The sequence below is a fragment of the Dendropsophus ebraccatus genome, chromosome 12, assembly GCF_027789765.1.
Source record: "Dendropsophus ebraccatus isolate aDenEbr1 chromosome 12, aDenEbr1.pat, whole genome shotgun sequence".
Classification (NCBI taxonomy): domain Eukaryota; kingdom Metazoa; phylum Chordata; class Amphibia; order Anura; family Hylidae; genus Dendropsophus; species Dendropsophus ebraccatus.
The window spans coordinates 24,667,406-24,682,776 of record NC_091465.1 but is presented as its reverse complement, the minus strand read 5'-3'; the positions used below and the strand labels follow the sequence as shown (position 1 = coordinate 24,682,776).

Here is a 15,371-nt window from a genome sequence, read left to right as displayed (position 1 = left end):
CAGGGGGTGGGATTTACTTAACGGGGCATTTGCATCCAAGGAGGATCTCTACACTGGAGGACTCACTCTTTAAAAGGGAATCTGTCAGCTCCTGGGCCCCAACTAAAGGCCCTATTCCACGGGTCGTTTAGAGGAGCAATATCGTTCGTATTCGGCCGATAACGGCCGCTACGAACGATATTCGTCCCGTGGAATAGAGTGCAACAATCAGCCGACATCGTTCATGTCGGCTGATCGTTGCAGTCGCTTGTTTTTCAACATGTTGAAAAACAAGCGACTGATATAGCAGCGATCTGCTGCCGTCGCTCCGTTGAATAGGACCGTCGGCAGCAGATGCTGCTATATCCTATGGGCTGCCCGGACGATCAGCGATCCCCCAGGCAGCCCCCCCAGCAGCTCCCCGCCGCCCCTCCCGCACACACCCGCTCGCTGATGCCGCGTTGAATAGCGGTGGCAGCGAGCGAGGAACGAGGAGCAAACGAGCGCTAATAGCGCTCGTTTGCTCCTCCAAACGACTCGTGGAATAGGGGCATAAGGTGCTGACAGTGTGCTGGAGCTGGCAGTCCCCTAGTGACTTTTGGTAATTTTCTGTGCAGTGGATTATGTACAATCTCACATCTCCTACTGTACTGAAGAGGCAAAGAGGAGTTGTTTATACCACACTCTATCACACCTCTCCCTCCTCTTTATAAATAATCAATGCTGCCCAGCCTCCTGCTCGCTCAGCTCTCAGCCAGTGTCTTAGATTGCAGATCAGTCCTTTGTAGGCAGTTTATGTCTGAAAGAAAACCTCAGATATAGTTGAATCTCTCGGCCCAAATGTATTAAAGCTGTGGTCTAGGGATGGCTTACCTGTCTAGAGACCTGCCAGCAGTTCATTCTCTGGTTCAAATCCCCAGATGGAAATGAAATAAAAAAGGTCTTTATTTTTCTTTTTTTCCTCATTATTTTATAATTTAAGGCTATGTTCACACACAGTATTTTTGCAACCAAAATCAGGAGTGTATCGAAAACATAGAAAGCTATAGAAACACTGTTGGAATTGAGCAGATGGCAATCATTTAATGGCAAATATCAGCAGTTGTTTTAAAATAACTAAATTTGCCATTCAATTTCAACAGTGTTTGAACATTGTTGAGTGTTCAATTGACTCCTGGTTTTGGTTGCAAAATACTGACAAAAAATACTGTGTGAACATAGGGTGCGTTTACACAGAAAGATTTATCTGACAGATTTTGGAAGCCAAAGCCAGGAATGGATTTAAAAAGAGGAGAAATCTCAGGCTTTCCTTTATGACCTGATCCCTGTTTATAATCTGCTCCTGGTTTTGGCTTTAAAGATCTGTCAGATAAATCTGTCTGTGTAAACGCACCAATAGCCTTAAAAATCATACAATATTGAAAAAAAAAAAAAAAAAAAAAAAAAAAAAAGGAGGGGGGGGGGGGGGGGGGGAACCACACCTATTTTGTGTTCATCAAGGACCAAACTGCTGGCAGGTGTTACCCCTAGACCACAGCCCCTACAGTTTCTTCAGACAAACTGCCTATAGAGCACTGATCTGCAATCAAAGACACTGGCTGACAGCTGAGCAAGCAAGAGGCTGGGCACCATTGATAACTTATCAAGAGGAGGGAGGAGGAAGGAGTGGTGAGGCGTGCCAGAGTGTGGAACAAACAACTCCTCTTTGCCTCTTCAGTACAGTAGGAGATGTGAGATTTGGTAATTTTCCATGCAGTGAATTGTGCAGAGTCACCATGCCCACTAGGGGACTGCCAGCTACAGCACACTGTCAGCACCTTAGGAAGGGCCCGGGAGCTGACAGATTCCCTGTAAAAGCAAAGTACGCATGAAATCAGACTAAGAAAGCCTCAACAACCATGCATCCATGACAAGTCAGTTTAAAGCGTACCAGTCATTATATCAGCTGACCCATCATAGCGAACTCCACTCGACAGCCAGAAGTTCGGGTATCCATGGAGATGGGCAAACTGATGGTAATGCGTGTGCCCCCATTCTGATTTAACTGGGATACCTGAACCTCTGGCCACCAAGTGGAATTAACCACTGATCAAGTCGGCAGACATGATGAAAAAGTAAGCTTTAAAGCAACTCTGTAGCCACAACTTGACCACCCTAAACTGCTTGTACCGTGGGATAGCTGCTTTTAATGAAAGACCTTTCCTAAAAAATAAATTTTTAAACTTGCAGACCTGTGTCACATTGGTGTGGCCTAGTGTGTATGCCCGAGGATTGCACCGCCTCTCAGTCCCTCCTCCCTGCCCTCTTCATTAGGAATGCCCCAGGCAGCATTTCTACTATTCATCACCTGTGGGAACACTGCACATGAGCTGGATCGTTAAGGCACCTGTGCAATGTTCAGGTGATGAATAGGAAAAATCCTGCCTGGGGCATTTCTAATGGTGAAGAGGGTGAGGAGGAGGGATGGAGAGGCGGTGCAAGGCTTGGGCACACACACTCTCAACCAAGCCAGTTTGACACAGGACTGCAAGTTTAAAAGTTGTTTTTAGGACAATAACTGCATCACCTGCCGAACTGACCCTGGACAGATCTTAGAGCAGCTATCCGAAAGTACAAGCGGTTTGGGGGGGAAACATTGTGGGTACAAGTATAAAGTGTACCTACCTTTATTTATAAAAAAAAAAAAAAAAAAAAAAAAAAACACTTGACATGTCAAACGTTCTGATTGGCCTGGGTCTGAATGCTCAGACTGGTACCGATCGGGAGATAGAGCAAGAAAAGGACCGCAGCTGCAAAGTTAGAGAGTCAAGAGTTTGAGCGGAGTTAAGAGTCAAGCTCCATAGGAGCCCATAATTTTTATTTATTTTTTAATTCAGGAGGGGAGAGCAGGAGTCAGAAGCGAAACAACGCTAGAGTAAGGTGGGAGGCCAGCGGACTGGGACTTAGAACTTCCTATTGGTACACTATTGCATGCATGTGAAGTGGCGTTCTATTGTATTTTCATACTCTGTTCAGAGTACTGTATCATTTATATATAGCACTTGCACTTATTATAATATGCATTTATGCTGATGGAACCAGATATACGTTTACCGAATTTATGCACTTGCATTTTAAATTATCATATTTTTCCCCAGTAGTGGGGTCTCCCACCTCCCAGGTCTTGTTTTTATATGTTTTTTTTAATATGTTTTTCTGTGTGATTGAATAAAGTATTGTTATATTTTCCTAATTTTTGGATGGCTTGCATTTATTACAAGGGGCATTTAGTACTATATAGGTGTTATGACTTTTTAAATTCAGAGGAAAGAGTCGTTGTGCTGCAGCGTGTCTTCTCCCCGCTCGCCTGAACACTTAGACCCAGGCCGATCAAAACTTTTGACATGTCAAAAGTTGTTTTTTTTTTATAAATGATAGGTACACTTTAAGGAGAGACTGTTTTGGCCCTGTGGACACAGCCTTTTTAGAGCCACAACTCTTATTTCTCCATCAACAGAGCAATATGAAGGCTTGTTTTTTGCTATACCAAATTTAAAGAGAAGCAAAGTGTTTTTAAAAATTAAAAAAACATTTTCCTATTAAAAAACTTTTATAATGTATTAAGTCTCTCTAGGGCCATTTTGCAATATGCTTATTCAATAGCAAAGAACTCATCAGTATGGTATTGATCAATTACATCGGCACTCTGGTAGTACAGCCTGCCTAAGACCGGCTCTATTAGCAGATCGCCAAGTGGGTAGCATGGAGGTCTAGTGCACTGCCAAAGAAACTTAAATGCTCAGACCTTGACTGTTTAAGACGGGAAAAAAAAAAAAAACATGTGGGAGAGGCCCACTCTTGGCATGTGGTATAGGTCCATAAGATGAGCTAATCAGTGTATCCAGCTGATGGGATCCCCAGAGTTCAACGGCAACATGATCTGTAGAGATCTTTGTAGGCGTAGGCGTTTGATTACTAGTGGCTGCAGAAGTTGGATGCAGCTCTAAAAGGTGCCTGGAAAACATCCATAGGACTGCACCCAATGGTAATCAAATGCTCTATTCTCTGGTTTGGGGGTAAGGAGGCTGCCTACAAAAATCGCTGTGACCAGCCTCTGCAAAGTTAGCGGTGATCACCATCACTTCTAAGGCTACATTCACACGTTCAGTGTTCCGCACAGAACACGGATGTGGAATGCCTGTAATGGACTCTGTACAGATATGCACCGTGCTGAATCAGCCGCGCGGCGCATATCTGTACAGTTCCCCCGCTCTCAGTATCTTATCACAGATGCTGCCAGAGAGGGGGGAGAGTCTGTTACAGGCATTCCATGAACGCGTGAATGCAGCCTAACCATGCTAGAAGCAGAGTGAGTGGTGATTGCAATCCATGTCGGGCAGACTCCTCCCCCTGTGCAATGTATATAAAAATATACAGCACATGGGGGAAAAATGGACCCTGGTCTGTAGAGTGATGTGTGGCAGCGCAAGAACAGAGAAGAGGAATCAGGAACTCAGAGCCCGCCAATTTATGTACTGCTGCAAGTCAATGGAAGGGTGTATGTACCAAAAAAAAAAAAAAAATGTAGTCTCCAGAGTACCCCTTTACTTACATGCTAGCTTTTGTCATGGTTATACATGATATATACCCTGTTCTTTTAAGAAAAAAAAATTATATATAAATAAATAAAGAGATCAGGTTTTTATATGTAAACTTTAAAAAGTGGACATGAGAGCGAAATAGAGCAGAGTACCAAACACATGGTACCACATAACTCAGAAGTGACAGGTAGCATTTTACCTGTTCCAATTTCATATTCCTACCTTGCTCATCCAGGAATCAGGCTAAGGTCTTGCAGCTCAAACACTCTACAAGTATTAACCCCCTTTAGTCCTCCGGTAACAGCAACAGGTTGTGTGCAGTGAATGTTCAGACGCTGCATTATGCATGTGAATAAACCCTAAAAATTCTTATTTCCTAAAAATATTTAATCTTTGTTCATTTATGGGCTACAACAATTCTCTGTCCTGGAAATGTCGAGGAATGTGAAACCCTCAGCACCAGAACAGACATCCCTGGGACCTCTTCACTCTGATGGGACCTGCCATGACAGCATAAGCAGGAAAAAACCCTCACCAAAATATTGTACTGGAAGCAAAAGGGAATAGGATAGACTCATTTTGGTTTTCTTCCACCGATAACCTGCCATAACAAATAGGAGTTAAATTTTAGGTAACAATACTATATGCTGCAATGAAAATCTAACAGGATCATATGCAGTAAAAAAAAATAAACTTATCAATTCTTCCACTATCATTTCCTCCTACAGTAGCATGCTGTAATATTTTGTGAAGAAACACAAAAAATGATATGAGTATTTGCAGAGAGGTTTCTTCTGGAACAATCATGCAATGAATGGAATATATATAATATATATAGCCTACCAGCAGCAATGGCCATGTCTGGTAAAGAACATGGTATTTATTTCAAAGTCTAGAGAACAGTTTTAGGATACGTTCACACTGAGTAAAACAGGCCGAAATGCCAAGCAGAACCCCAGCCGCGGACTCCGGCTCAATGTAATGTGTTATGCGCCTCCACTCAAAGAATTGACATGCCTAGCATGACATGTTTCTAGAAATAAAGTGTATGGAACAGCAAATCACATGGTAGGCCACTGCTCCATTCATAGTCTATAGAATTTCCAGACTGCTGAATACAGCAATGCTTGGAGGCACCATAGGAAATGAATAAAGCCAATGATTGGTGGGTGTCCAGATGGATGGACTCCCACCGATCAGCTAGTTACCCCCTATCCTGTAGGCAGGGGATAAATCCAGTAAATAGATAAAAGCTTCAGATAAGACAACAGCTATATAAAGGCTCTAGTCCACGGGCTGACAGTGAGCATTAGCGGTCGTTTGATCCTCGTTCCTCGCTCTCTGCCACAACTATCTCACACAGCAGCAGCGAGCGGATGATCGTCCTAGCAGCCCATAGAGGATAGTGGCAGTCTGCTGCCGCCACTCCTATTCCGCGGTACAACGGCAGCAGATCGCTGCTATCCTGGCCTTTTGTCTTTCAACATGTTTGAAAGAGAAACGATGCAACGATCAGCCGACAGATCGTTGCCTTTTATTCCACGGGATGATTATCGCTCCGTGGAATAGGGCCTTAATAGCGATTTGAATCTAGCATAGTATAGTGGTAGAAATAACCAAATAAACTAACAGCTGCATTTGGCTGGTCATAGCGACGCCTCACAAGGAGTCAAGACAAAGGCTTTTCAGGCAGCACTCTAATCAGACTGCTGTCTACAAATGGGTAACTTTTCCTCCTGGGAGGAGAATGTTGTTTGCTTGAAATTCTTAGTCATGTTTTAAGGCTCCTTAGTGGGTTGGATATTGACTTGCAAGGTACCTACCTACATGTGGCACTAGACCGTTTTCTTTAATCTAGACCTTAATATGCAAACCCTTTCCCAAGAAGTATTGCCTGTGTAATCCCTTATGGATGCTGGCACCACAAGATTCATAAAAAAATTAAAAAAAAAAACCACACAATAATCCCAGAAAGCTGTTCTGACAAGTGATGCACTACACTGGTAAAGATACAGCAGATCCAGTGACAGTATGCAAAGAATTGCATCGGCTAAGTATTGGTCATTTAACAAATGATACATCATACTTACCTGAATGAAACTGCAAGTTAATGTTTTCAGACTGATAAAAACCCTCCTTACCAATAATCCATGCTGATGCCTAAGGGCTCCGGTTTAAAACATGTGCATAACACATGAATAGTAGAGGTACCATTGCAAAGTCTGAATATTTAAGGCACATGACTAACCGACAAACAAGAACACTTAAAATAAATAAAAACACATGCATTAGAATTCCCTGACAACCAAGTGATACCAGAGGACTGAGGTTATACCTTCCTACTATCACATAGTGGAGCTGCAAATGCAATAGATTACACCTTTGAGTGTTGAAACCTTTTTGGTTTAAATAAAATGCATTCCCGGGGATACAGTTCTTTGTCTTTCTTAAGAAGATCATTGTACATCTGTTCATATGTGGTTTTGAAATCGTAAACATTTGGCTTGTCTGGTGCTGGGCCCGGAAGTTTAACATGTGTTCCTGTTCCAAATGACCGGACATTGAAGGACCGTTTGCTGAAAGAAACAAAAAGAAAAAATAAACAAATGTTAAATTCAATGAAGACTAAGTGTCACTAGTATATGGTTATATGAATTGTAACAAAACACATTGTACACGTACTGCATGTTACCACATGCTATAGCTAATGACTGGGGAACATACATCAATGTTTGGCTGGCTTCAATGTAATGCACTGATGCAGTGTGGAGGTACGCGTGTTCACCCTTAAGACCCTATTCCACCAACAGATCTGACGACAGATTATTTGCCAAAGATTTGAAATCAAACCTTTCCTTTATGACCTGTTCTGTTTATAGTCTGTTCCTGGGTTTGACTTCAAATCTTTGGCAGATAATCTGTCGTTAGATCTGTTGGTGGAATAAGGCCTTTAGGGTGGGTTCACACTACGGAATTCTCGCGGATAATATCCGCGGAATTCCATCGGCTGTCCGCGCGCCTTTCCGCCGGCTCCATAGACACCATTCTATGGGCCAGCGTATTCCGCTATCCGCCGAAAGTAGTGACATGTCACGTCTTCGGTGGATAGCGGAATACGCAGGCCCATAGAATGGTGTCTATGGAGTCGGCAGAGAGGGGCGCCGCCGTGCGTGCGGACAGCCGACGAATTCCGGGCATGGCATATTATCCACGAGAATTCCTTAGTATGAACCCACCCTTACTGATCACTTGGTGCTCTAGATCACACAGTCCTAAGAAGGACTTCAGCATATGAATATAGTTGTGCTGAGGTCTCTACACACAGCAAGGTGCAGGGAGAGACTAAGAGCCCTATTCCACGGGCCGAGCAGGGACCGATCAACGATGTAAACGAGCGCCGATCTGCTAGATCGCCGCTCATTTACTGGGCATATGCCACGGCCCGATGAACGTTGAGCGAGGGCTGCAGGGACATAGTTACCCAGGACCCAGGGAGAAAGACAGAGCGGAAGAGAAGACCTGACAGGTAATGTATTGTGCTTCTCAAATCGACAGTCGCCCACCGCTATTCCACGTAGCGATGCGCGGTGGGGAAACAATGATTTTAGGTCTGGCCCTAAATGAACGATCAGCCGATGACACGATCGGCTGATCGTTCTCTCTATTCCACCGAACGATAATCTGCCGAATCGGGCCTATTAGGCCGATTATCGTTCCTGTGGAATAGGGCCCTAAAGGGCTGCAGCTCTGAATCTGGAACCCCACTGATCACTTACAGTAAATCCTCCTAAAGATATTAGCCTTATAAATCCAGGCCTAGATATGGTTGCAACCGTACTAAATTTTATGAACACTACAGCTTTTGTTCATTACTGATCATGCAAACCCAACCAGATGCATTTAGCAGGTTTAGGTTATTTCATCCTGTACTTAAAGACAATTTACACGTCTAGTATTTTAGCAGACTTGAAGGAAAGCCACAGTGAATAAGAAATCCATTTTATAGCAGTGAACCTCAAACATGAAGTCAGATGAGTTCACTGGCTTCACAAAATATAAAAAAGGGAAGAGCAGATTGTGAATGAAATTGATTTTACAAAGTGTCAATAATTTTAAAACTTGACATGTTGAGAAACATGTCAAAAGTTTAGATCGGTCCGACAGAGTTGCACCCACAATAAAAGTCTATGAAGCCTAACTCTTTCCTACACAGAGCATCTTACTGTAGAGCCGTCCTCCAACCTCTAGTCGGTCAGAAGTTTTTTTTTTTTTAAATGACAGACACCTTAAAGGGGTTAATCAAGACTAGAGAAAGCCACAGTAGCAAAACAGATGATTGGTTGGCACTGCACTTCTTAACTGCGGCAACAAATGCCTCACAATGGATAAGGGAGACCCGGTGGCGTTGGTTCAAAATATAGAATTCTAAATAACCAACATCACAAGAAGATAGGAACTGCCCTCACCAGACGGCGTCTTCATTGTCTTCTTTATTTACTCATAAAAAGTGACATCAAATGCAGTGTGGACTCCAGCAGGCAGACGTAAGATGAGACATGAGTCCAACGCTCATAGAAAATGACAGGAGAGTCCAGCGCTCCGTCATTCTCTATGAGCGTTGGACTCATCTCTCAGCGCGCGCACCGGGCTGCATCGGCTGATATCTCCGTGACCCGACTGGATCCAGAAGCGGGACCCGGCGAGTATAGGGGGCTGTAGCGGAGGGTCGGAAGCCTGTCACCCCGGCACGGAGGGGTGACAGGTTCCCTTTAACAAGCGCTGTGGAATCTATTATTATTATTGGGGGCATGGGGGTCGCAGGGCCGTCCCATGGCCCCCGTTCCCTGACTCTGCACGCCTGCAGGGTTGGTGGCCACTGACTGGCACGGTGTGGACTTAGTGTAGGGACCCATGTGTATCAGATACCGGCACGAGGTACATGGGGCAGTATGGCTTGATCAATTCATACACAAAATTCTGATGTGTTTTTTATTTAAGCCTAGCGGCACTAGTATCAGCCATAGGTGTGAGATGCAGCGCTCTTTTTCTTCCCTGAACCGTATTATTATTATTTACCTCCATTCACTTCAATGAAACAGAGCTGCAAAACCCCACACCAAAACTGAGGACAGGAGAGGTGCTATTTCTGAAGACCTAGATAACCCCTTTAACTAGAAAAGGCCTGAATGTGGCAACTCCCACCCACATTCATGCACATGCCTGGAGTTGCCCAGAAAGTGACCAGCAGGCTCTGGGCACAGGTAGTACAGCAGCAGCAGGTGAGCTCAGGGTTTGTTTTTTTTTACTCTTGTTAACCCAGCCGGGCTACAATACAAAAAAAAATAAAAAAAAGAACACAAACATGCCAGTCTACTCCTTTAAAATCTGCAGCATGTGCGGCCATCAAATAAACTTCTTGCAGAACAGCCAGTGATTCATCCACTGTAATGTAATCCTTTAATAAATGTGTTTTTCCCCTTGCAATGTGCCAACACAGCCTGAAGTAACCGTAATGAGTCAGTGACCTGGTAAGGATTTATAAATGTGAATTACAAGGCAAAGTAAAGAACACTGCGAACCATATAAACCATCTTTTTAACTAGGTTGCAGTCTCTTTGTACATCGGGCTGTATAGAAGGAACATGCAGTGTGTATATTTCTAGCAGCTTCCTGCAGCCTTGTAAATGATTGTTTATAGCCTGGTAAGCACATTATATGGATTATATACCCCTATCTGTAATTAGGTTGGAGAACGGCCCTGACTAACTACATGTCTAACAATACCGCTATGACTGAGGTGGGGGGGGGGGGGGGGTACAGTAAGCATCCATTTGAAGTTCCTGTATCATGTAATATATTCCCTCGGTGCACATGGAGTATTCCTACTTCCAAAGGAAGAGAAACTAATACACACAGAAGATCAGACATGCTGAAGCCCAACATACCCAAATCTGTCATCAGGGTTGGGGGTCAGGACCCAGACATGTATATGCTTATTGTCCGGCTCACCCAACTTCTCATTCCCATAAACCCCTGGGTTTGTACCCTCCTATCATCAGTAATCCCATAAGCACTGTACGGGGCACAGAGTGCTGCCACTCTTTTCAGCTGTAGGGCAGTGGCCTCTGATGTGTAGGACCACCACTGATCAGCTAGCTATTACTTATCCCTTGAATAGCTATAGTGTAGACAAACCCTTTAAAACCTATCACCGGTTTTAAATTAAACCGAGCATTTTTGAAAATATTGCACTTACATATAATGAGGTTTGTTGAGCGTGTCTGCAGTGTAATGCAGCTCTGCCCCCTCATCCTCTGCTGGATGGCTGCTCTATCCATACGATGGCTTATGAAGGAGGGAAACGTGACCAATACACGTCGCCCGCACCCAGGAGATTGCAACCGCTGCCCACCCCCAAACGAGATAGCCACCCGCCTGCACTCAGGAGTTTGTCACGGCCCACCCCCATCCACTCACAAGATTGCTGTTGCAGGCCCCAGGGGGCAGGGGAGACACAAAGCACGATTACTGTATAGCAGGTAAGGACTAACCCCACTCCTGATACTACTACTGCCAATACTGTTCCCACTACTATTGCTATTACATCCCCCACTCCTGATACTACTAACTAGAAGTGGACCCCCCCCAGTGTAATAGTATACTCCTCCCTTGGTGACACGGACAGACTTGATACTAATGGAGGCGTCGCCAAGGGGAGGGACTACTACATTGGCTCATCACCGAGGGGAGGGGGATAGCATTACACTGGGGGCACTGGGCAATCTAGTGCATAGTTTGGGCCAGTGCATCGGCACCAAAAAGGTAGAAGAATAAAGTTTCACTAACTGTCCCCCCAGTTATGCTAATTACCAGAGATGAGTCTGACGTCAATAGAGAATCACTGCTCCATTCAATCTCTCTTGATGTTGGACTCATCTCTGGTAATTAGCATAACGCACGTGCAGGGCTTCCAATGTCGGGACCGGATCCAGGAGTGGGACTTCGTGGAAGGGGCAAGTATATGGGGCTCCACAGGGGGGGGGGGATGGGGGGGGGTTCGGTTGTGCTATGCCCCTGCAGACGGGGTGACAGGTCCTCTGTAAACTTGTATATTTTCTTTAAGGCCCTTGTACACAGACCAGTTATCGGCAACAAGCCTTGTGTGGAGGCAAAATGCATTGTTACCACAAATCTCCCTGTGCAAACAAGAGACGTGCTGCACAAAGGATAGTCAGTGTTCATGTGGCCCGGCCAGGCCATTTATTCTTGTAAAAGCAATCTTATTTGCTTCCGTACAGAGCCCCATAGCGGGCCATGTACAGGGACCCTCACCTGTACTGCATCGGAAGCCACAGACAGAAGAGCCATCCAGTTGCCAGTGGAATGAGGGTGGCACAATGCTTTACTATATACATATTGGTTAGTTTACAGCTGCTATGTGAGTATGCTCAGTACTCAGCAATGCCAATAAGGTGGCCAACCCCTTTAATCTAGGGATAAGCCCATTTATAGTCCAGGAACACAAAATCAGGGTCACTGAAGTGACAAACTTAGTTTGTTTTTTTAACCACAAACAGTAAAAACATACTTATTGAAAGAAACCTACGTAGTTGCTTACAACCATTATACCATAAGACACTTTACAGACTCAGGCGGCTCTGATCACATCCAGCTACCATGAGGGTGTCACATGTCCCTGACATACGCCTCTAACACGTCAGACATCTGATTAAATAATGTAAACACACAAACAAAAAACTGCACACCAATACCAATGACCAAAACACCCTTGACCTCTAAGGTTTTGGGAAACACTCAGTCTCACTTTACAGCACTTATCTGAACACAGAAGCCCTGCTTAAGGTACTAAACCAGATAACACCACATGAAACCTTCAATTTGTTTACTACACTATTATTTTTCATTGTACAAAGATATGTACCAGGCACGGCTGCTATGAAATAAACAGAGCTGCTGCTCATTGGAAACCAAACCCGCGACCACCACTTGGGGAGTTTAAATGGAGCTGTGGCCAAGTATTCACCCTGCTGCTCCATTCTATGGCACTGATGGAAACAGCCAATCCCCACCGATTGAATATCCCTGTAACCATTTTCTTTTAACCAATACAACACATAAGGATAGATTACGGCCAATTCTACAACTAAAAGGCTCAACTGTTGCTGCTCTCACTGCAAAAGTCCCCAGTTTCCTTCCGCCACAGAGTTCCCCAATACCCCTGTGAACCAACCTGCCGCTCTCCAGCTGTTACACAACCACAAGAGGAGAAGTGACGGCACCAGTGCTGTGAGTCACTATACGGTAAAGCCGACACACAATGAAGGGGGAAGCCCTTGTAGTCTCGCAACAGCTGATGAGTCAGAGGTTTGTGAACGCTGCTTTTGAGGTCTAATGAATCCATCGACAACTTTCTGAATGACTACAAGCCCCAGCATCTCACTACACCTGGATGGAGCCGCCACCATATTGGCTTTCAGGGTAGTACTGGATTGTGAAGTGTATTGTGATCATTTATCATGCTGCCAGGGAAATAATATTTTTTTTAAGCGTTCACATGTTTGGGTCTGTGCTGTGACAACCCTATTAAGGGGGTTATTTGGGCTTAGAAAAACATGGTCGTTCTCTTCCAAAAATATCACTCTTGTCCTAAGCTTAGGAGGTGGTTTTGCAACTATTAGCCATTGTGCAGCCAGTTCACGCATACGAGTCAGGGAGGGATTTACTGTGACTGAGGGGGTCATGGCTGCCTGTGGGTTGTGGGTGGAACTAAATGTATTACCAGACACACCTGAGGACAACCTGAGCACCCATGCTGCTGTTTATGCAGGAAACAGCAGAAAGATAGCATGAGGTGCTTCCAGTCTTGTGTGGTGGCAGCTTATCACCCCAAGAACAAAATGGTCTTAAAACAATTACATTGTGAACCATATACATATAACTTGGCCTGGATACACACTATGTTCGGGCTCTACATCCCAGGTTAAGCCAATAAAGCATGCTGTAATATACCACTACATAACCATTGGCTATAATAGACCCAACCCACATCCCTTATATACAGGCCCCGCTCTCACACACAGTATTATAGGGCTGACATGATTGTACAGCTGTGAATTATGGTGCTTGGCCCCTACAGTGGGCAATAAGTGGGGCAGAATCTGTTGACATTGTACAAATAATTATTTTAATACATCCACATTATAAATTATATATTTTGCTACAGCTAAAAATATTAACACAATAGCCAAATAAATACTTTATATCGGAAACCATGGCCAAGTTCTTCCAGAAAAAGCGCCACTCATGTCCTCAGTCTGGGTGTGGGTATTGCAGCCTAATTCCCCTCAAGTGAATGGAGCAGAGGTGTAATACCACACACAACCGGAGAACAGGGGTGGCGCTGTTTCTGAAAGAGAGTAGACGTGTTAGACCTACTCTAGCATAGCCCATCTAAAAATAAGCAACCCCCCCACCTCACCAGCACCTTTATATAAGCTGTGCCCCCTCCTCTTATTATACTACTACATACTACCCCACCATCAGATATTACCATGGAGACACCTGCATGACTGGCCATACAGTTACCATGGCAACGGTGCGCCACCCATCCCATCTGGTGCTCTCTCGGGTGGGACACCTACAGGCCCCGCTACCCTGGGAGCATATACAGGACGCCACGATAATACAATCACTCCTGTTCACACCTGGACGTACATATGGCTGCGGTTTTGCCCCGAGCCCTGTATGTGTATATAGGGGAGGCCTCTGACGCCGCGCCCGTCCGCTGCGGTTTTTACCTCAGGATATTGTGCGCCTCCATGCTGCGGTTCTGGTTGCTGGAGCACACCACGGCTACACGGAGCGGTGTGGACGGCATTGTACTGCGCTATGAGGCGTCTAGCGAGCTCCACAAAGGCCGCACACGTCAAAGACGGCTCCACCACAGCCGCGGCTACTAGATGGCGGCACTTCCGCCTACGACCGACACCACAGGAACTAAAATGGCGCCCGGGGAGGCGGGAGCGGAAGTGACGACGAAAAACGTCACCAGGGGCGGGGCAGGCGGTGTGTGCGTCATGTGCCCACCGGAAGTTGTGACCCGACTTGGTGAGAAACTACATATCCCAGCATGCAATAGCAATGTAATTGGTTTAGTTACAGCTGAAGAACTATAATTTGGATAACACTGTACTACTGCTAAGGTACTACAACTCCCAGCATGTCACTACAGCTATATGGACTGGCAGCCACATTGGCTGAGAAAGTGAGGTGACAACCAATCTGGCTGTCAGGGCATGCTGGGAGCTGAAGTTTTATAACAGCTGAACAGACACCACCTACACCTGCTGAGAGGGCTTAGAAAGACATGACGACTTTCCTCCAGAAACAGCACCTCTCCTGCCCAAATTGTAATACCACACACAACCTGAGGATAGGGGTGGTGCTGTTAGTGCAAGAAAGAAGCTACGCTAACTCTAATGCTCACAGTACTACAACCCCCAGCATGTCACTACAGCTAGATGCAGTGATGGCTGTATTGGTTGTCACTAGAGATGAGCGAACCTGGAGCATGCTCGAGTCCATCCGAACCCGAACTTTCGGCATTTGATTAGCGGTGGCTGCTGAAGTTGGATGAAGCCCTAAGGCTATGTGGAAATCATGGATATAGTCATTGGCTGTATCCATGTTTTCCAGACAACCTTAGGGCTTTATCCACGTTCAGCAGCCACCGCTAATCAAATGCCGAACGATTGGATTCGGATCGACTCGAACCCGAACCCGGTTCAATCA

General features: G+C 45.1%; 1 protein-coding gene across 1 annotated transcript in view; it reads right to left on the bottom strand.

The window, feature by feature from the left end:
• The window catches only part of SSU72 (SSU72 homolog, RNA polymerase II CTD phosphatase), a 35,393-nt gene extending 20,807 nt beyond the window's left edge, over positions 1-14,586 (bottom strand). Inside the window, exons 1-2 of the mRNA XM_069947975.1 lie at positions 14,378-14,586; positions 6,992-7,135 (exon numbers count right to left, since the gene is read on the bottom strand). Of these exons, the coding sequence (XP_069804076.1) occupies positions 6,992-7,135; positions 14,378-14,457 (224 nt within the window). The 5' untranslated portion in view covers positions 14,458-14,586. The remainder of the gene's footprint in view (positions 1-6,991; positions 7,136-14,377) is intronic.
• Between the last annotated feature and the right edge of the window lie 785 nt (positions 14,587-15,371).